General features: G+C 52.3%; 1 protein-coding gene across 2 annotated transcripts; it reads right to left on the reverse strand.

The window, feature by feature from the left end:
* Positions 1–213: 213 nt before the first annotated feature.
* Spata3 (spermatogenesis associated 3) lies at positions 214–18,945 on the reverse strand. 2 transcript variants are annotated; one of them, XM_063237125.1, is made up of 4 exons: positions 18,537–18,945; positions 15,466–15,637; positions 13,509–13,649; positions 214–1,589 (listed from the first exon to the last, which is right to left on the reverse strand). In XM_063237125.1, the coding sequence occupies exons 1-3, from the start codon at positions 18,841–18,843 to the stop codon at positions 13,544–13,546; spliced, it is 585 nt and encodes a 194-aa protein (XP_063093195.1). In that variant the 5' UTR covers positions 18,844–18,945; the 3' UTR covers positions 214–1,589; positions 13,509–13,543. The 2 variants fall into 2 exon arrangements, with proteins under 2 accessions (XP_063093195.1, XP_063093194.1); XM_063237124.1 differs by lacking the exon at positions 214–1,589 and adding an exon at positions 8,162–8,244.
* Between the last annotated feature and the right edge of the window lie 475 nt (positions 18,946–19,420).

The following is a 19,420-nucleotide window of genomic DNA, read 5'->3' on the forward strand; positions in this document are numbered from 1 at the left end:
GGAGCCTCTGGGGAGGCAGGACCCCCACTCAGCCATGGGGTGGTACCGGGGCCATTTGGGATGGGGCAAGACAGACAAATGCCATGGTCAAGGACACACAGTCACACAGGCATCTGCCAATTCTGCTTCTCGGGGGATCCTAAACAGGTGCTCTAAGAAGGAGGTACAGGCCACTGCCCATCCCTGGGCTGGCGGCGCGGGGGGGGGGGGGCAGTCAGGGGCTCATCCAGGCCCCAGCTGGCGTTCTGGCCAGTGGCAACAATCCTGCCTTGTTCCTGGACACCCTGATGAACATGGCCCTGCAGGGGGGCAGCGCACACAGGGAGGTGCAGGCCAGGGCGAGGGCAGCACAGGGAGACGCCAGAGGATGGAGCCTTCAGCTGCCACCTGTGCCGTGTCACTGTCCAGCGGACCTTGGCACCTACTGTCCTTTCAGGCCAGCATTCTTGGGGTGTGGACTGAATCCTGCTCAGCTCCTAGTGGGAAGGTGGGAACCGGGGACTTGACAGTGTTTGAAAAGAAGGCTCCACTTGGGAGAAATTTGCATTTTCAGGAAGCTTTCAATAGCGGGCTCCTGAATAAGGTCTTTCTGGGTCTGCTGCTTCCTGGGAGAAGGAAGAGAAAGGCCCCCTCCCCCTCTGCCCAAGGAGAAGGAGCTGCCTTTGCCAAGAGCTGGGGCTGCTGGACTGAGGGGTATCCTTCTCCCTGGTTTCCAAGGAGCTGCAGTGCAAGAGGGAAACTCGCCCGGTTCCATGCCAAGCCCTGGCTTCCCAGCTCTGCTGTGCTCGGGGCTCTGACCTGCTGGGCAGCTGGATGGATGTGCCCAGAGCTTTCGGCAAAGGGCCAGGGTGGGGGTACAGTGTGAGTCCCCCATACTGCCATGCTGGGAAGCACAGATAAGGTTGTTCAAGAGCTGTCTTTCAGGGCCTGAAACTTTGGGCTCACACAGGGGAAGGGAAAGAAGGGGTGCTAGGCAGCCCTGATGATCTGGTTAGTTCTAGTCTGGCTGATGGGTGTTCTCTGAGGGCCTGGGGAGCAATCATCTCTATGGGAGAGCAGTTCAACCGCTGAGCTGATGTCACTTCCTGTCATGGGGTAATAACCCCTGCTTGGGGGTGACCTCATTGTGGGGTGGTCTGTGAGGCTCTGGTTTTCTGGAATCCCAGGGGCTTGCAGCTTTGGGGCAAGGAGTGGAGATGTCCATCCCTGGGACATCTGGGATGGGCATTGTAAGAGCTGGCCACTAGATGTCTTTGCAAATACTGAGGGTCCTGGCTCTTGAATAGGGATGAAACCAGTCTGGTAAATTTAGGGTGATACAGCTGCTCCCTGTGTGATTAGTATGACTTCCTGTGGAGCCGAGCAGGGCTTTGTCCCAGAGTCCCAAGGTAACAGGGGGTGAAACACAGGCAGAGGCGAGGAGTGTCATCCTGCCTTAGTTACCCCGGGAAACCTGCAGGCGCTCTCTGAGGCCCTGTCACCTAGGAGGCCGGCTGGTCTCCTCCAGCCTCAGGCAGGACCTCCTGTGTGGTTTGCTGTTGTTCTCTTTGGCCCGATCCTTGGGTCACCTTTGCAGAGCAGAGAGAAACCTGGAGAAGGAAGACACGTGACTGCCTCTCTCCTGCCCCAGCGTGGGCCAAAGGCTCTGGCTGCCAGTCTAGGGTCTGCTGTGGGTCCCTGGCTCACCCCAGGGAGCAAGCCCTGGAGGTCACAGTGAGACAGATGGAGGTGTCTGGTGCCTAGCACCCACTGCGGTCCCCTCTGCCACATCGGTGCTAAACCTGAGGCCTGTGCTCAGTGGAGGATCCCGGGACTCCATGAGGTCACAGTCCTTGTTCTTTTATTTTTTGCATTGAACTCAAGACCTCATGCTTGGCAGGCAGGCGCCATGCCACTGAGCTAAATCCCCACAATTGCAATTCTTATGGCAGCTGTGGTGTGTGTCCCTGGGATCCTCAGTTGCCCTTCAAAGACACTGGTGTGTACGCAACCTCACTACAGCTGGGCTGATTCTAAGCTGGCCTCCCCGGAGACTGAGAAACACCCTGGATTTTATGTCTGATGCTAACTAATGAAACAAAGTGATAGAAAGACAGAGGGAAGATCAGCTAAAACAAAATGCCAGTAGAATAAAAAAAGTGCTTCCTGATGTGGTCTTTTTCAGCCGGGCATGGTGTAATCCATACATGGTGTAAGGCACACATGGTGTAATCCCAGCATTTGGGAGGCTGAGGCAGGAGGATTGCCTTGAGTTCAACCCTGCCTCAAAGCAAAGCAAAACACCAGTGTGGCCTCCTCCATTTTCTTAGGAAAGTATTACACTAAACCCTGATCTCTGTTCCTTTTCCTTTCCTCCCTGGTTCCTTTGCTCCTAATCCAAGCAAAATATTGTTGACCACTGGCTACGTGTCAGACACTTCCAGGGGCAGGCAATATTTCAGTGAATCACAAGAGAGACACCCCTGCCCCCCATCATGCGCCATCATTGAGCTGCATCCCCAGACCCTCATTTTTTGTCTTGCTAGGTTGTCCAGGCTGCTAATGATCTTGTGACCCTCCTGCCTCAGCCTTCCAAGTAGCTCCGAATTCCAGGTGTGTACTACTGTGCACTACTGTGCTAATTTCAAATTCCTAATTAATCACAACGTGACTCTTCTTTTGCTGGTTCCCCACAGGAAAAAAAACCAGTGTCACCAGATACATACAATATGGGTCACTGAAGGCACAAAACACATATCAAATGGCCTGCCACCAAAAACTGAAACCTTTCACTCTAAAATCAGGAACAAGACAAGAATGTCCACAGTCTCCACTCTTATTCCACATAGTTCTGGAAACTTTAGCCAGAGGAATTACACAAGAGAAAGAAATAAAAGGAATAAAGATGGAAAGAAAGAAGTTAAATTATCATTATTCACAGATGACATGACACTCTACAAGGAAGACCCCAAAATAGCTACCAAAAGACTTTTAGATTTCAGTAATGTAGCTGGATACAAAGTCAACACCCAACAATCAATAGCCTTTCAATACATAAATAACAAACTCACTGAGAGAGAAATTAGGGCAACAACGCCCTTTACAATAGTATCCCCCAATGAAATATCTAGAATCAATCTAATGAAGGAAAGAAAAGACCTCTACGTTGAAAGCCATTGTATTCTGAAAAAAAGAGATTGAAGAGGGTATCAAAAAAAAAATCGATATCCTCTGCCTTGGGTAGGAAAAACCAATTTAGTGAAAATGGCCACACTTCCAAAACAGATTTAATGCAATTGCAATAAAAATTCCAACAGCATATCTCACAGAATTAGAGAAAACACTCCTTAAGTTCATCTGGAACCAGAAGAGACCTAGAATAGCAAAGGCGATTCTGGGCAACAATGGCAAGGCTGGAGGCCTCACAATCCCTGACCTGAAATTATACTATGAAGCTACTGTGATAAAAATTGTGGTTCTAGCAAAAAACCCCAAGGATCAGTGGAATGGATTAGAAAATGCAGAAACAATTCTAGACATAGTGGGGCTGGGGATTTAGCTCAGCGGCATAAGCATCTGCCTTGCAAGCAGGCAGTCGTGAGTTTGATCCCTGGTACTGACCAAAACAAAACAAAACGAAACAACAATTCCAGACATACTAGGACACCTTTTTTTTTTTTTTTTTTTTTTTTGGTACTAGGAATCGAACCCATGACCTTGCGCTTGCCAGGCAGGCACTTAAGCCACTGAGCTAAATCCCCAGCCCAAGACACCTTATTTTTGACAAAGGTGCCAAACACATTAAATGGGAGAAAGATAACCTCTCTAATAAAAGGTGCTAGAAAAACAGGCTCTATACATGGCAAAGATTAAAACTGAACCCATATATTTCACCATGCACTAAACTAGAATTGCAATGGATCAAAGATCTAAATGTTGAAACACAAACATTAAATCTGCTGGAAGATAAAATGGGTAAAACACTCAGACACTGGTGTGGGCAGAGACTCTATGACTTCTTGTGGAGGTCCGGGAAATTTGTATTTGTAATCTTATAGAAATGTGACTGGAATCCTGGCGAATTCATTCTAATCTACCACCTCCAGTGCCACCTACATGGAGAATAAAAACACTAAGACATGATTACAGTCTAGGCAGCCCAGTGGTCCCGAGGAGAGCTCATGAAACAAAGGCTGTGACCCAGGGCCTAACCCGGGTTTTATTAATTCGTGAAGAAGTAAGTGGCTGAGGGTGAGTGACGGTGAGAATGGCGGGGATCAGGTGAGTGCTGTGAGCTGAGTGGGGTAGAGGCCGGAAAGCCCCTCTGCAACGCACAGAGAAGAGGACTTGCCAAAGGCCAATCTGCACGCCGCCACTGAGGCAGCATTTAGGGTGTAGGAGCTGCTGCTTCAGCACTGCTGTGCAAACCTTCACTGCTGCAGAAAGTCACAGCCTCTCATCTGGAGGTCCCTGGAGCTGGCTCTGCACCCAGCGGGGCTCAGCCGCTTAGGGAGAAACAGCAACCGCCATCTGGTTTCAGAGATCACGCGTCAGCACCTCAGCCAGCCCTGTTCACGCTGCTCAGAGCCGGCCTAGCCAGCTCGGTACACAGCGCCACGTGGAGGCGGGGCCGGGTTTAGCCCGAGCGGAGGTGAGTGCTCTGCATTCAAGGAGAGTCGTCGTGGTGGTCCACACCTGAGCACATGGGCACTATCAGAAAGGATCGTCGGCTGGGGTCTCATGACGGAGCTTTTGCCCAGCAAGAGAAACCATCAACAGAGTGAAGAGGTAACAGTGTGGGAAAAAATCTCAGCTCTTCCTCAAAGGATTACTATTGAGAAAATATAAAGAACTCAAATCAGAGCCCCCAAATTTAAAGACCCAATCCAAAACGGGCATCTGAGACGAACACACACTTCTCAGATGAAGAAATAAAAATAATACATATATGAAAAAGATGTTCAGCATTCCTGATCATTCGGGAGATGCAAATTGAAACAGCACTGAGATTCCAGGATCAGGAAATCAGCTTATGACAAATGCTGGAGGGGATGCGGGGAAAAAGAACCCTTTGTCACTGTTGGTGGGAGTACAGACTGGTGCAGCTACTGTGGAGATCAGTGTGGAGATTCCTCAAAAAAACTAAGTCATTGCCCTCCTGGGTATCCTCCCAAAGAATTAAAGCATCATACCATAGCAATACATGCGCATCCATGCTTATATATTTTGTAATAGCTAAATCTTGGAAATAACCCAAGTACCCATCAACTGGTGAATGGATAAAGATGGATATTTTTATACAATGGAGTACTACTCTGCCATAAAGGAGAAGCGTGAGAAATTTCTAGGAAAATGGATAAACTTTGAGTCCACGCTCTTAAGTGAAGGAAATAGTCACACTTGTACAAACCCCGCAATGTTTCTCTGGTGTGAGAAAGTGGAAGTGTAAATAAGGACCAAATGTATAATAAATATGAAATAAGAAGGAAGTATTTCAATGGGGAAGGGAACAAAGGAGAGAGGAGGGGGAAAGGAAAGAAGGGAAAAGTTAAAGGGAAAAGAAAACGAAACAAAGCTTTTGTAAATTGGGAGAGGAGGAGGGGTTGAAAGGAGAGTCGGAGAATGGAAAAAAGTTATATCATGGACAGGTACAAATTTTCTACTATGTGTGTGATCATTTATACCTAAAATCTACCAATAAAATCTGACGAAAAATGATCTGCCACTGATTTCCTTGGGTGCCTCTGCCCTGATATCTGGGGACAGAAACTTACACGTGTGCTACCTGCTTGGAGCCCTTAACATTGTTTACTCTGAGTCAGGGCCTCTCTAAGCCGTTAAGTTGTCCAGGCTGGTTCCAACTTGCCACCCTCCTGCCTCAGCCTCCAGAGTGCTCTGGGAGGTGTGTGTCCCTCCTCCCATCTGGAACAGAAGCCTTTCACACTCCATCGCCAACCCTGCTCAGCCCGTGGCTGGAGCCAAGCTGTCCTCTTGCTTGGATTCTTTCTCCTTGGCAGCCCTGCGAGGTGGCACTTCAAGCTCTGGGCTTGGGGCCACTTGGTTTTGGCAAGGAATTCATCTTGGGACGCTGCAAGGGTGCTGTGCCACTCTGCAGTCCTGCTGTTTCTGGGGAACTGGTTGCCTGAGGTGTGGTGGTGCATATGCCGGCCCCGCATGCCTGGAGGTGCTGCCTGGGGACCAAGGTCTCCACAAGACCACCCCACCCCAGGTCAGGACCTGCCACAGCAGCTCCCGGCTCCTAGAGTCCTCAGTGGCCCAGGCCTGCTTTGCTGCCCTTGGCTCTGGCTCTAAGTGCCAAGGCAGGAGACAGAAAAAGCTTCGATTCAGGTGTCTCCTTTGGGCCTTGGCACGGCTCTGGCCCCCTGGTCACTCTGTCCCTGTCCTAGGCAAGGCCGTGTGCCAGGCTGCAAGCCTGGCAGGAGAGTGGCTGTCTTGCAGGGTGTGAATGGAGCCTTACCGGGACCTTTCAGCCCGTCCACAGTCCCTGGCAGCTGCAGGAGGAAGGGTTCTCTGGTCCTGGCTCTGTCCTTTGTCCTTTACCCCAGTCCATGTGCCTCTCCCACCCCGGTGTGGACCCCCAACCTCACTGTTCTGTGGTCTCAAGACCACAGGCCTTGAGCCAGGCCCACTCCATCAGGTGAGGGTGCAGCGCCCTACTCCTGGCCTCTGCCAGGCTCAGCCCAGCTCGACCCCAGCAGACAGGGCCGTGGCACTGAATTCATCATGTAACCCGGCCACTCATCTCCCTCCCAAGGGCTGCTACTTGGAATCGGCAGCAAATGAAATCATCTACAATGGCCCGGGTAGAGCACCCGGGATACAATGGCCTAACCCAGGTCTCGGTTTACCCAAAATGGGTCCAAGGGCAACATTCTCGTGCACACTGGGAAGGGTGAAGCAGCAGGAAGAAGGGCCATGCCAGCACCCCCAGCATTCTGCTTGTGGGTTCCTCTCCCCCTGGGGTCCACACTGTCTTTGAGAAGCCCCGGGGGCCACAGGGGAAGGCCAGGGTCTGCAGAGGAGCCCACAGCAGTGTTCGTGGGGAAGGCCCAGCCTGGGCTGAGCCACGCATTGCGGGTGGTCTCACCACTACAGGGCCACAGGGTCCCCAGGCACCTCATCAGCAGCAGAGGCCCTAGTTTCCCTGGAGGTGCAAGGGGGGTGCTGTCCAGGTCAGCACTGGATGGTGGGGAAATGGCAGGTGCATAAGACCCGCCTCAGAGGCATTTTTAGCTGCCCAACAGTCTTTTTTTGGTACCAAAAATCAAACCCAGGACCTTGCACTTGCCAAGGAGGTGCTTTTGCCACTGAGCTATATCCCCAGCCCTCTTTCCTCTCAGAGACAGGATCTTGAATGCTGTGTAGTCCAGATTGGCCTCACACTGGTGACAATACTCCTGCCTCAGCCTCCTGACTGCTGGAATCACAGGTACGTGCCACCGAGCCTGCCCCTCCTCCCTACCAATTGAGACTCTCAGCAGGTTCCCTGGATGTGGCTGTGTGGAGCCCTCAGGTGCCTGTAGGGCTGACCCCAACCTCTTGCTTTTGGCTTCACTGGCAGCTCATTTCCTTGCCTGGGGGCTCCTTCCCAGAGGGGACCACCTGCCTCCCAGATAGATAGGAGTGGGTCTAAAACACGTGCCAGTGCCCCCCTTGGCTGGGAGTCCTCTGCAGCCTCTGTCCCGGGACTGACTGTCTTCCCTTCCTGTGCGACCTCCCCATCCTGGCTCCACTGAGATCTACCCGGAGGACGACTTCCCTCCAGGATGCAGAGGCCCATAGGTACTGGGCAGACTGACCATGGGCTGCAGGGTCAGGCCACCTCCTCACAGGAAGTGACAGAAGCACTTCCAGGGACAGTGTGTGACCCTGAGGGCAGGCCAGAAATGCACCAGCACATTCCTCCCGAGCCACCAACTCTGAGTAGCACTGACTGGAAGTGCAGCTGGTGGTTTGCTGCTGTAGGCACTGAATGAAGCCTTGCGGTTCCTGTGCTGGATTCAGGCAAATCCTAAACAAACCACTTGTTCTCTCAGCATGTACCAGGGCGGCAGTGCCTGGTCTGTGCCGCAGGCAGGAGTGATGGGTCCCCATACCTCACCTGTGGCCCAAGAGTCCCCAAGGCCCCTCATTGACCCCTGTCCATTTGTGTCTCTGAGTAAAACACACTAAAGAAACTTTTTCTTTGTTTTTTGTTGCTGCTCTATATTGGTGACAAGAGAGGTCCTCTGATGGAAACCGGATCTGTAAGAGAGAGTAAGGTCAGAGCCATTGGCGGAGGCCAGCCTCTGTCAGCCTGGACACAGGGCCTTCCCAATGCCACACCTCCTGGGTAAGGGGTGGCAGCTACAATCCACTTGTGGGAAAGCAATATCTGTGTCCACGTCTGTTCTCCTCTTGGCCACACACAGCCACGTGGGGCACCCTCATGCCCTCTGGCCTCGTGACCTGGCAAAGTGCTGGGCACCGACCCAGCCCAGTGGCCATGTTTCCGGCTTCCTCCTCCTTCCCTCAGGGCCCCAGGAGCCAAGCCAGAGCTTCTCCAAGCCCAGGCCACACTGCCTTCAGTGCCCAAGGAAGCGGGAAGGGAGCCTTTTGCTCATGCCTCATCACTGGCTGAGGTGGTGCCCGGGAAGCGGTGCAGTGGGTTTTACAAAAGAAGGTTCTAGAAGCATCTTTCCCACAACGGGAGGTAATGTCGCTGCTGCTGTCAGCTGGCTCTTCACTCTCCAGCTCTTCACTCTCCAGACAGGGAATTCCAGAGCTGTTTCTCTTGCCCGGAGACTGAGGGCCGAGCCTGAGGCTCAGGAGGACCCGCAATGCCCCGCTCTCCCTGTCACTCCTTCCTGCTGGCAGGAGCCCCGCCTGCTTGGATGTGGGCTCCGCTTTGCCTGGCAGGGAGAGATGACCTAGACCTCGACCTAGACAGCACCTTCGTGCTCATCACCACCAAGATCTCACGGCTCTGGGCTACGCCTCCCTGCCCTGTGCAGCTGCCTGGTCCTGAGGGTCCTGAGGGTCCTGAGGGACTCAGTTTCCTATAGAGTACTGCTTGCTACATTGCTCCGGTTGGGTACAAACGCCAAGGCACAATGGTCCAGCTGAGGCTGGTCTAACCCTCCCCCTACCCCGGCCTGGGACCACTGTGAGTCCCGGGGTCCAGACTGACTTATTTGTTCTAATAAAAAGTGACCACTGAGGAGCTCACCAGACCCATGGTGATGCCACTGTCCCATGCTAGGCACAGAAAAGGAGATACCTTTCGCCTGTCACTTTGTCACAGACCGCTTTGCTGTGCTCCTTATGGCCTCTGGCCAGAGATCACCAGGTGACATCTGACAGCCTGGATTCAGTCCTCCCTGTCCACAGTGCCACCCACTGCAGTGCTGCAATCTGTCTGTTTTGTTTGTTTGGTACTGGAGATCGAACTGCTGACCTTACAACCCCACGCTTGCTAGGCCAGATGCTTATGCCACTGTGCTAAATCCCCAACCCCTGTTTTGGTTTTTTGAGACAGGGTCTCACTACATAGTTCAGGCTGGCCTCAAAACCTCGGAGATCCTCCTGCCTCAGCCTTCTGAATGTCTGGATTATAGGCATGCACCACCGTATCCAGCTCTGCATTGTGTCTGCACTGACCTCACCTCCTAGAGAGTCTTCTCCCTTTTCATCCTGGAACTTAAATCTTATCATTTGCTCTAGGATATGTGATTTGAGTGTTGAGAGAATTGAGTGTTACAGCAAAAGAAACCACCAACACAGTGAAGAGACAACCTTCTTTGCCTGCTGTTCCTCAGACAAACAGCTAATATCTAGAATATATAAAGAATTCAAAAAAATCAGCCTCGCATTTAAAGATCCAATCCCCAAATGGGCAACTTTAAATGAACAGAGACTTCAAACATATGAAAAAATGTTCAGTATCACCGGTCACTCCAAAGAGGCAAATTAAAACAACACCGAGGTTCCACCTCACCCCAGAAAGAATGGCTGGTATCAAAAATCAACCAATAACAAATGCTGGAGAAAACTGTGGATGGGAGTGTAGACTTTTGTAAGCACTGTGGAAACCAGTGTGGGGATTCCTCAAAAAACTAAAACTAAAAGTTTCATTTAACCAACTACTTTTCTTCTTGGTTGGTTCTTCCCAAAAGAATTAAGAACACCATACCACAGCAAAATATGCACACCTCTGTTCATAGCAGCACAGTAATAGCAGCTAAATCTTAGTAACTGCCCAAATGTTCATCAACCAATGAATGGATAAAGATGTGGGTTTTTATATAATGTAGTACTACTCTGCCATAAAAAAAGGATAAGCTTGAGACATTTCTAGGAAAATGGATACACCTTGAGTCCATGCTTTTAAGAGAAAGAAACTGGACACATATGTGCAAATACCACATTGTTTTTCTGGTGTGAGAAAATGAAAGTATAAAAAAGACCAAAATGTATGCTGTTGGGAAATGGGAAGAAAATGCTCAAATGAGAAAGAGAACAAGGGGCCAGGAGCAGTGGGGGGAGGGGAAGGGACGAGAGAAAAAAATAGAAGGAAAATTATAAAAACAAAGCTGTTGTGACTCAGGAGGGGAAGAGGGCGGCAGAGAGGGGAGGGCAGTGGGGAAAACACCAGCAAGATTCCTGAGGGAAAGGTCCAGATCTCCCGGGACAAATGTGACCTGTACGTGTGTAAAATGTACTGGTATAAAACAAATTTTAAGAAAAGAACAAAACCTAAATAAATGACACCTGGGCACCGATTGCTTAAATGAAAGAAAGAAAAAAAAAGACCAAGTGTCAGATGTGACTGAGCCAGGAATGGAGTCCAAGTCTGGGTGAGGCACAGCCGGGGGGACGTGGCTGCTGGGTCCACGGTGGTGGACTCAGACCTGGCGGAAAGGCCCTGCCTGTCTGTGCATTCATGGACACTACTGATGCCGTCACTCAGGGACACGAGAGGACATCACGGCCTGCGGAGCTCAGCTGGGCCCAGGTCCGGCAGCCAGTGTCACTGATCGCTCTTCTCAGAGCCAGGCACTCACGGAGCCACCAAACACAGCCCAGGTATCAAAGGCCCCATACCAGGGCACTCCCTTTGGGGTGCGGTAGGCTGGCTGCAGTGGACCCCCCACCCCAGGCAGTTACAGCCACCTCTGGAAAGCTGTGTCCCGACCCCGCACCCAGGCAAGGGCAGCCGCCAGCCAGGCCCGAGGAGGACGAGGAGCCACTTCCAGCACAGATGGAGCCGGGGCTGCGGAAGCTGCCACTCTGCACAGGCAAGAGGGGTGCACTGGGAGTCTGAGGCAGGAAAATCTCAAGCTCAAGTCCAAACTGGACAACTTAGTGGCTTAGCAAGGCCCTGTCTCAAGAAACAAAAGAGCGGAGGACATAGCTCAGTGTGAAGGGGTTTCATCCTTAATTGCCGCTGCTACTGATGACAACAAAAAGCACTGAAGTGAAGAAAAGGAGCCAGTTTAAAAAACACTATGAAGTGCCATTACAGGTGCCACACGTCAGTGCAGTTTTGGTGAACTGTCATGAGACGATGGGCTGTTTGCCGTGGCATAGAACCCTTTTATCTCACACCCAGCACTGTGCCCCATGTTCCAGAGTTTTTTCAGCCACCCCCAAACCTAATGAGAAGTTTTCAGTTAGCTGTAATTGTGCCCTGGGTAAACCTCACTGGCCACCATAATGCAGCTGCGCAAAGCACTGAACCTAGGGAGAGCTGTGCCGTTATTGCTGCCATGGTTTTGGAGACAGGTTCTTGCTGGGTAGTTCAAGCTTCTCCTGAACTCACTACAGAGCCCAGAATGATCCCGAACTCTCTGTGATCTTTCTGCCTCAGCCTCCCAGGTGCCAGGATTACAAATTGTGTCACCATGCCCAGTCATCCTCTCCATTTAAGAGTTAAAGAGTTAACAGTCCTGCCCCAATCCCCGAGTTTCTGGATGCTAAGGGGCTTTGGGCCCCGGCCCAGGTGTGGTCATAGTCACCATCTCAATGTTGCCCCCCCCCCCCCGCCAAAGCCTCAGGTGCTCACAGGTGCAGCTTTGGGGAGGTAAGTGGATCATACAGTGTGCAAGATTCCTCTGCTGATGACTTTATAGTCAAGTGTGATGTTGGGGGTGGAGCCTGATGGTCACTGGGGGCGTGGCCTGGGAGAGTGTCCCTCCTCCTCCCTTGATCCCTCTCTCTGCTTCCTGCCACCTGGCCATGGGCAGCTCTCCTCTGCCATGCCACCCTGGCTTGGAGCCAGCAGACTATGGACCGAAACCTTTACAAACTGAGCCAAAATAAACCTATCCTCCTTTAACTCGTAGGTGTTAGTATTATTTCCCAGTGAAGATAAAGTAACTAGGACACAGGCTCACCAGCCACGGGCCCTGCTGCAGGGAACCTCGGGAAGGGAACATGAGGGCAGTGCATTCCTCATGCCTTCAGCGTCTCTGTCCCCCAGCAGCAGCCCTGAACCTCTGTGGGCCCTTCACTGACCCCCTGGGAAGGGTGGTTGCTGTCCCCACTAGGGATGAGTCCGACTGTCAGGCCATCTAGCACCCAGCCCTCTGGTAACGCTGTCAGGGGCTGGAGGCTGTCGGCTCTAACTCCAAGCCAGCACCTTTCCAACAACTTCAGCAGCAGGCCTGAGCCCCACAGGCCACCAGCTCCGTCCTGCAGCACCATGTCACTGCCAAAGAGCTCGAATGAGCAGATGCTGTGACATTCCCTAGTCCCAGACAGGAAAACGGAGGCTGTTAACTGCTGTGGAATTCCTGAGGCCGAGGGTGCCCCAAGTTCTACTTCACAAGTGCCCTGAGAGAAGGCACAGGAAGCCTGGGGAGGATGCTGAGCTCTTGCTGGAGTTATTTTCTGGGTTCAGCTCTTGAGAGAGTTGAGCATTTACTCCTAGCAGGCTAGACGGTGGCCATTCTCTGCCCACTCCCGGGAGCCGTGGAGGCCAAGAGGGGAGTGGAGCTGCTTTTTACACAAAGACCTGCACTCCTGCCGCAGCCAAGGACAGACAGACTCACAGGGAGCTAAAGCCGAGGCCTCAAGCCTCTTGTGAGAGCAGCTGTGGGGTGCAGCTCACATTTAGGGTCACCTGGGATCAGGCTGAGGCCTCATCCTCTCCTTGTTCCAGTGCACCTAATCCTTGCTTCAGGCTCTGCTGCAGAGAGTCTGGTTGAGGTTGGGGAGGGCTGAACCTGGCAGGGCGAGGGTAGGCAATGCCCTCAGGGATCCTGCAGCATAGCTAGGAAGTCAGATCACTCGCACACCACGAAGAAGTATGGAGAACATAGTGACAGAGACAGGAGGAAGACAGAGAGGGTGGGGAAGGAGTATCTGCCCCAAGTCCTTGCACACCCACTGGTCTGTCTAGTACCCACTTCCTCTCAGGGAAAGAGGAGCATGGGAGAAGTCAGGGTTCTGTCCCCGTGCCCTGACCGTGGACCCAGCCCACCTGCAGAGACTTCTGTGCTCAGAAAAGGGACAAGGGCCCTTCCTACCTGCTGGGTGTGAGTCTGGGCTTCCTCACCAGGCTTCAGTGATGTAGTAGGCAACCCCCAGGGCCCCCAGGGCCACAGCAACAGTTCCGAGGGCTGGCAGTACGTGAGTTACGAGAAGTGCAGTGTTTTCTGGGAGATTTTCTGTAGAGCAAGCAGGAAGGGGTTTAAGGAAGAGGACTTTGCAGCAGGGAGAAAGTAGAAATTATGCGGTTCCCCCTGACCCTGTTCTTGAGGGAATCTTATTCTCCTACTCCTTCCAATAAATCCCCACCCCCTGGGACATCAGCTACCCTGGTGTCTGGAGGAAGAACAGGTCTTGAGGGGGTCATGGCTGCAGTGCACCGTTCCTATGTGGGACACCTTACTCTGGGAGTCACTCAGCCCTCACAGCCACGCTGGAGGTGGGTTCTGTCATCTGACTCCTGTGTGTGTGTGTGTGTGTGTGTGTGTGTGTGTGCGCGCGCGCGTTCTTTTCTTTTTCCTTTTTTTGGGGGGTGGGGCTGGGGGAGAAAGGCAGACGGAGTCTTGCTGTGTAGTCCAGGCTGGCCTGGAACTCACTATGTAGCCTAGGCTGGCCTCAAACACTTGTGATCCTCTTGCCTCAGCCTCCCAAGTGCTGGGATGGAGGTGCACATGTGTACACTACCATCAATTTTAGAGCTAAGGAAGCCCGGGAAATAATATACACCACCTGTTAGAAAGGCAGGAAAAAATACCCTATCACACCAGCAGTACCGGGAGGGCATTCCAAAAATGCAGCCCTCCTGCTAGAAATGCTACCAAGGTAGGAACTCTCATGGAATGTGAATGTGAATCTTAAGCCGAGAGCCCGGATTTCATCTCGTGCCGACCCCAAGCCTCATTTCCACCTTTCCTTGGCCTCCTCGGCTCTTCCTTTTTAGTGTAAGCCACAGAGGATCCCAGGGCTCTCTGAAGCTCAGCTCACTTCGAGGGAACCCCAAGGTGTCCAGCTAGATCCCAAGCTCTGTCTTGTTCTGAAACTCCCAGGACCTCCCTAGACACGGCGCTCCCTGCCTTGTGTCCTGGCCTCTGAGTGCCCAGGACGTGACTCGCCGGGCAGCTGCACATGGTTCAGGGTATCCTAGAACCTGCACACAGTCACACTGGGCCTGCAGCCCCAGCATCCCCTCAGGAGGCCAGCAGCAGACCTGGCATTGCTCCTGGAAGCTCTTTACACAAGGACAAGTGAACAAGACTGCAGGTGACACAGCGGGGGCAGGAAGGGTGCCATCCACAGAGCAGCCTGGGCCGGGCGGCCCTGGTAGAGACCCCAGGAACAGTCGGACCAAGTGGCAGAGGCCTTGCTGTTACCTGGAGGGGGCTCATGAGTCATTATCCGTTCTTATCACTAAATTCTAGGAAATTCCCAGGTGGGTGCAGAAACTGAAGCTCCCACAGTTCCAGAGTCCCATGGAATTGTTGAAGGAGGCAACTTCTTTGTCTTTTGGTTTTTGTTTTGGTACTAAGGATTGAAGCCGGGCAGACATCCCCAGCCCTTTAAAAGAACTTTTGTTTTTGTTTTTAAATTTTATGACAGGGTTTTGCTAAATCACTAAGTTGCCCAGGCTGGGTTTGAACTTGCCATCCTCCTGCCTCAGCCTCCAGATTACAGGTGTGCAACACCACACCAGCTGGGATTACAGATGTGCAACACCATGCCCAGGCAGGGAGTGTGTCCTGAGGAAGGGAGAGATTCTATAGGGAAAGAAAAATGGAACTGCTGAGAAGCAGGTCCCAGAAAGGAAGGATACAGACACCCCTCTGTCACTGTGGGTGAGTCCCCAGATGCAGCTAAGTGGCAACTTGCAGGGAAGCCTTTCCTTTCAGCCTGTCACTCCCAGAGGAAGCTACTCCAGACTGCTCCCAAGGGCTGGGGACAGAGCCTGGCCCTGTGAACCTCGGGCCCCAGGCACCAGCCCCCCATGTGCCCGGGAACCTGTAGAAGGTGAGCAGGCTGGGGAGTCCTCTCCCTGGCACGACCTGCCAGTCCCGAGGCAGGAGGACATCGAAGATACGGTTGTGGCAAAGCCCCAGACGCCGCCAGCAAGTGGAGCTGCCTGGGCAGGCGGCCCAGGAGCAGGGCTGCAGGGCAACGGAGATCACAGGTCCTGGTGGACAGAGAAGGGGGCTGATGAGGGAGCTGAGGGACAGATAGGACGACAGTACTGAAAGGCTCCCTAACCTCCAAGCTGTGGACATACATGTGGCAGCAACAGGGTCACCATGGAAACCCAGAGCAACTAAAGGCAGCCTCCTACTGCTAGGCAGGAGGATTTCTGGCTGGGTAACTTCTGCTGTACCCATCCAGCCAGACCTGGCTGGGGAGGAGGAGCATCTGCAAACTCCACCCGTCCCTCCTGGCATGGGGAAGGGAGGGTTTCCAAAGGCAGTACTCTTGTTTCACTACTTTTTGGTTCAAAACATTATAGCTGATAATTCCCAGACCACAACATTTCCTCACTCAGGAGTGCTGAGTGGCTTTTACTTGTGTTTTACTCATAAAGTTCTATGATCACCACCACCGCCTAATTTTGGGACATTTTCATTTCTTAAGAAAAGAAATCATATCCATCCTAGCATTTGCTCCCTGGATCCTCCTCCACCAAGTTCCTGGCAAAAAACCTTCTTGGCCTGGGCATTTCAGATGCAAGTGCATGAACTCACATTGGTGGGAGCCCAGCTTCTTTCATTCACCCTAATGTCTCTGGGATTCATCACCTCATGTCTTAGGGCTCATCACCCTTTTCATTGTCAGTATTTCACTGCATTCACTGTGTTGTGCTGCTTTTCTACCAGATTTTGTTTATCCATCATCAGTTGATGGTGCATCAAAAGTTGATGTTTCCACTTTTCGGTGATTGTGAATAATGCTGCTATGAACTTTCTTGTCAAGTTTTTGCAGGGACTGGAGGTTTTTTCATTTGTTTGTTGCTGTTGTTTTGAGATAAGGTGTCACTGTGTTGTTCAGGCTGTCCCTGAATTCACTTCGTAGCCCAGGCTGGTCTTGAACTCACAAGGTCATTCGCTGCCTTGACCTCCAGAGTGCTAGGGTTACAGGGGTGCGCCACCATGCCTGGCCTGAGACTGCAGTGTTTAAGTCTCTTGGGTCCATGCTCAAGAGTGGGATTGCTAAATCATAACACTTTTTGGTCTTTTGAGACAGGGTCTTGCTATGTAGTGCAGGCTGGCCTTGAACTTGAGGTGATCCTCCTGCCTCACCCCCCAAATGCTGGAACTACAGGTATGTACACCATACCTGGCAGCAACTCTTGAACTTTTTGAGGAACTGCCAGTTTTCCACTGCAGCTGCACCATTTTACACCATTTCCAGTTTCTCCACGTCTTCAACAATATTTGTGACTATATAGCTTTTTCATTTTGTTTTTGTGGTACTCAGTATTGAACCTAGGACTTCGCATAGGCTCTCTAACATTGAGGCCCATCCTAGCCCATCTTGAGACAGGATGTTGTTAGGTCATGCAGACCGGACTTGAACTTGTGATCCTCCTGCCTCAGCCTCTGAGTATCTGGTTTTACAGGTGTGCACCACTGTCCCTAGTGCTACTGTCCATTTTTTTAATTACAGTCATCCTAGAGGGAGACTTTGTTTCAGCTACTGTATTTTGCAAACAGCCTTGATTTTAGAAATTACTTCCTTTATTTAAAGGTCTTCATCTTGTATCTTCAACATTCCTTCCCATGCTGGCTCGTAGGAGGACAATTCCTCCAGAAGTGTAGGTGTCTACCACGGGTACCACCAAGCCACCAGGGAATCCTGCTTGGTCTCCTCTCCGGGACGAGTCCTGTGCTGTTTTTACAAGATCGGGAATGGAAAGTTTTGCTTCCTACAATCCCAGTTCCAAAGAGCACGGAGCAGAAATGCTTCTCTGTGGCCGATGCTCCCAGTACACTCAGCACCTCTCATGGCTCTCAGACCCTCAGCGTTGGGCGGGGGCTGGATTCTCAGCCACTGGACCCCGTTGTCATGGCAACCCTGGGGTTACTCTCTTCTGTTCTGTGCTTTCATCATCCCAGAGGGCACATCGGCTGAGCTGTGGTTCAGGATACGGACTCTAGAGTGCTATCGGGGCTGCTCTACAAAGAGTGATTTGACTCCTGTGAGCCTCAGTTTCTCCATCTATAAAATGGGACATGAATGGTCCCTTCCCTCTCAGGTCATCCGATGAGAAGATGAACTCTAAGGCTGGGTACAGTAAGCAGGGAGTGGGCATCGTGATGGTGAGCTTTAGCATGATACCACCTGCTCCCTGATGCCACCTGAGTCCCCATCACAGGATCTAGTGCTAATCAGCTACTCAATGTGATGGGACTGCTTTTCCCAGACAGCCCTGACCTTGTGGGGAAGATGTGAGTCCTGGGAAGCTGTTTACATTGAGCAGAAATCTGTTTCTAGAATCGCCTGCAGATCGCCAATTAAGCAAATAAAAATGCAGGATGGCCATGCGACATCTAGGACCTATGAACTAAAAACTTACGTGTCTGAAATCAAAGACAAGCTGGGAAGCCTGTTTGTACCTGGCCACCATCTCCATGGACCTTAGACCCCTGGGGACAACAGCCAGACTTCTTCTAACTCCCTCCCAGGCCAGCTGGTTCTCAGCTCCCAGGCCCTGCGGGAAGAGCTTCTCTGGTCTCCTTGTTAGGTATCGTTTATTTATAGCCTTGACGAGGTCAGAGTCAGGCAGTGCTGCCCTTTCCTTCATTTTAAACAAGATATTTTGTTACTGCATCCTCGGTTTTAATGTTTCAGCATCCACACCAACTTCTAATGAGCTGGCGTCGTTACAGAGCTGAGACGAAGGATAACATGTGTTGGCGGTCTTCAGTGACACTCGGGATGCCGAGGAACACAAAACCCAGGAATCCGGGTCTTTTGGGTCAAAACGAAAAGAACACCTTGCAGGCTTCACCAGCACAGCTCAAGAACACAAGCTAACCCACACCCCAGCCACCGAGGGACTCGCCCCTGGAGACAGGCAAGCGCACCTGCTTTCCTGGGCGAAGAGGCCACATTGGGGCCGGGGCTGGGGCTGGAAAGGCTCGCAGTGGAGAGGCGGACCTCCGGCGCTGGGAGAGGCTGGGTTTCCTGCTGCGGTGGGCTGGGCTTGGGGCTCGGCTGCTGGGTGCTGGGAGGCTGGCCTGATTGTGGCTGGCTGGGTGTGCTGGATTCAGAGCTGGGCTGCGTGACCTCGGAGCTGGGCTGTGTGCTCGAGTCTGAACTAGTCTGCTGGGACAGGGACTCCCGGCGGTGCCGGGCCTCTGCCTTGGCCTTTTTCTTCTTGACCTTCTTCATGGTGGGGCCACCCGATTAAATATGGGCCCCCATGGAGATGCCTGGTCCCAGGCTCCCTCCCAGCGGGGCCCTGGCTCTGGCCTCTGCCTTGACCCGGGTCCCCCAGGGCACGGTCATCCACGCCTCCTGTGAGGTCACAGAAGCCAGGGTGGTTCCCATGGTCGGGGCTCTGGGAAGGTTCTCCGGAGGCTACCTCTTGTGGTCCTTCCTCCTCCCAAGCTGCCAGGATGGCAGAAGATGAGAATCACCCTGCCCCTTGCGGGCCAGGCTAAGCCTGTCAGGGGAACATATGACAACTGGGTCCCACGATTCTGCCACCTGGGCGCCACTGTCAGGTAGCTCTCTACTGTGCTGCTGGGACTCCTTGGACTTCCTCTTTACTGTAAGGTGTCCAGGCTGGTACACACAGCTCTGACACTGGTTCTCAGATACAGGAAGTCCAGGCCTTCAGGAAGGTGCAGGTAACCTTCCTGAAGATTTGGGCTGCTCTGAGCACCTCACAGCCCACAGCCCAAAGCCCTTTCTGTCTCCAAGTAGCTCTTCCTTCCTCCAAAGCTGGCGTCCTTCCCACCTGTGC

Source organism: Cavia porcellus, unplaced genomic scaffold (genome assembly GCF_034190915.1).
Source record: "Cavia porcellus strain 051 isolate PalLab524CR breed Dunkin Hartley unplaced genomic scaffold, mCavPor4.1 scaffold_26, whole genome shotgun sequence".
Taxonomy (NCBI): domain Eukaryota; kingdom Metazoa; phylum Chordata; class Mammalia; order Rodentia; family Caviidae; genus Cavia; species Cavia porcellus.

Coding starts and splice junctions, on each gene's coding strand:
- Spata3 (XM_063237125.1), bottom strand. CDS start 18,843: ATGAAGAAGGTCAAGAAGAAAAAGGCCAAGGCAGAGGCCCGGCACCGC. Junction 15,638..18,536: donor CTCTTCGCCCAGGAAAGCAG/GTGCGCTTGCCT, acceptor TCTGTCCACCAG/GACCTGTGATCTCCGTTGCC. Junction 13,650..15,465: donor AGCCTGCTCACCTTCTACAG/GTTCCCGGGCAC, acceptor CTTGCTCTACAG/AAAATCTCCCAGAAAACACT.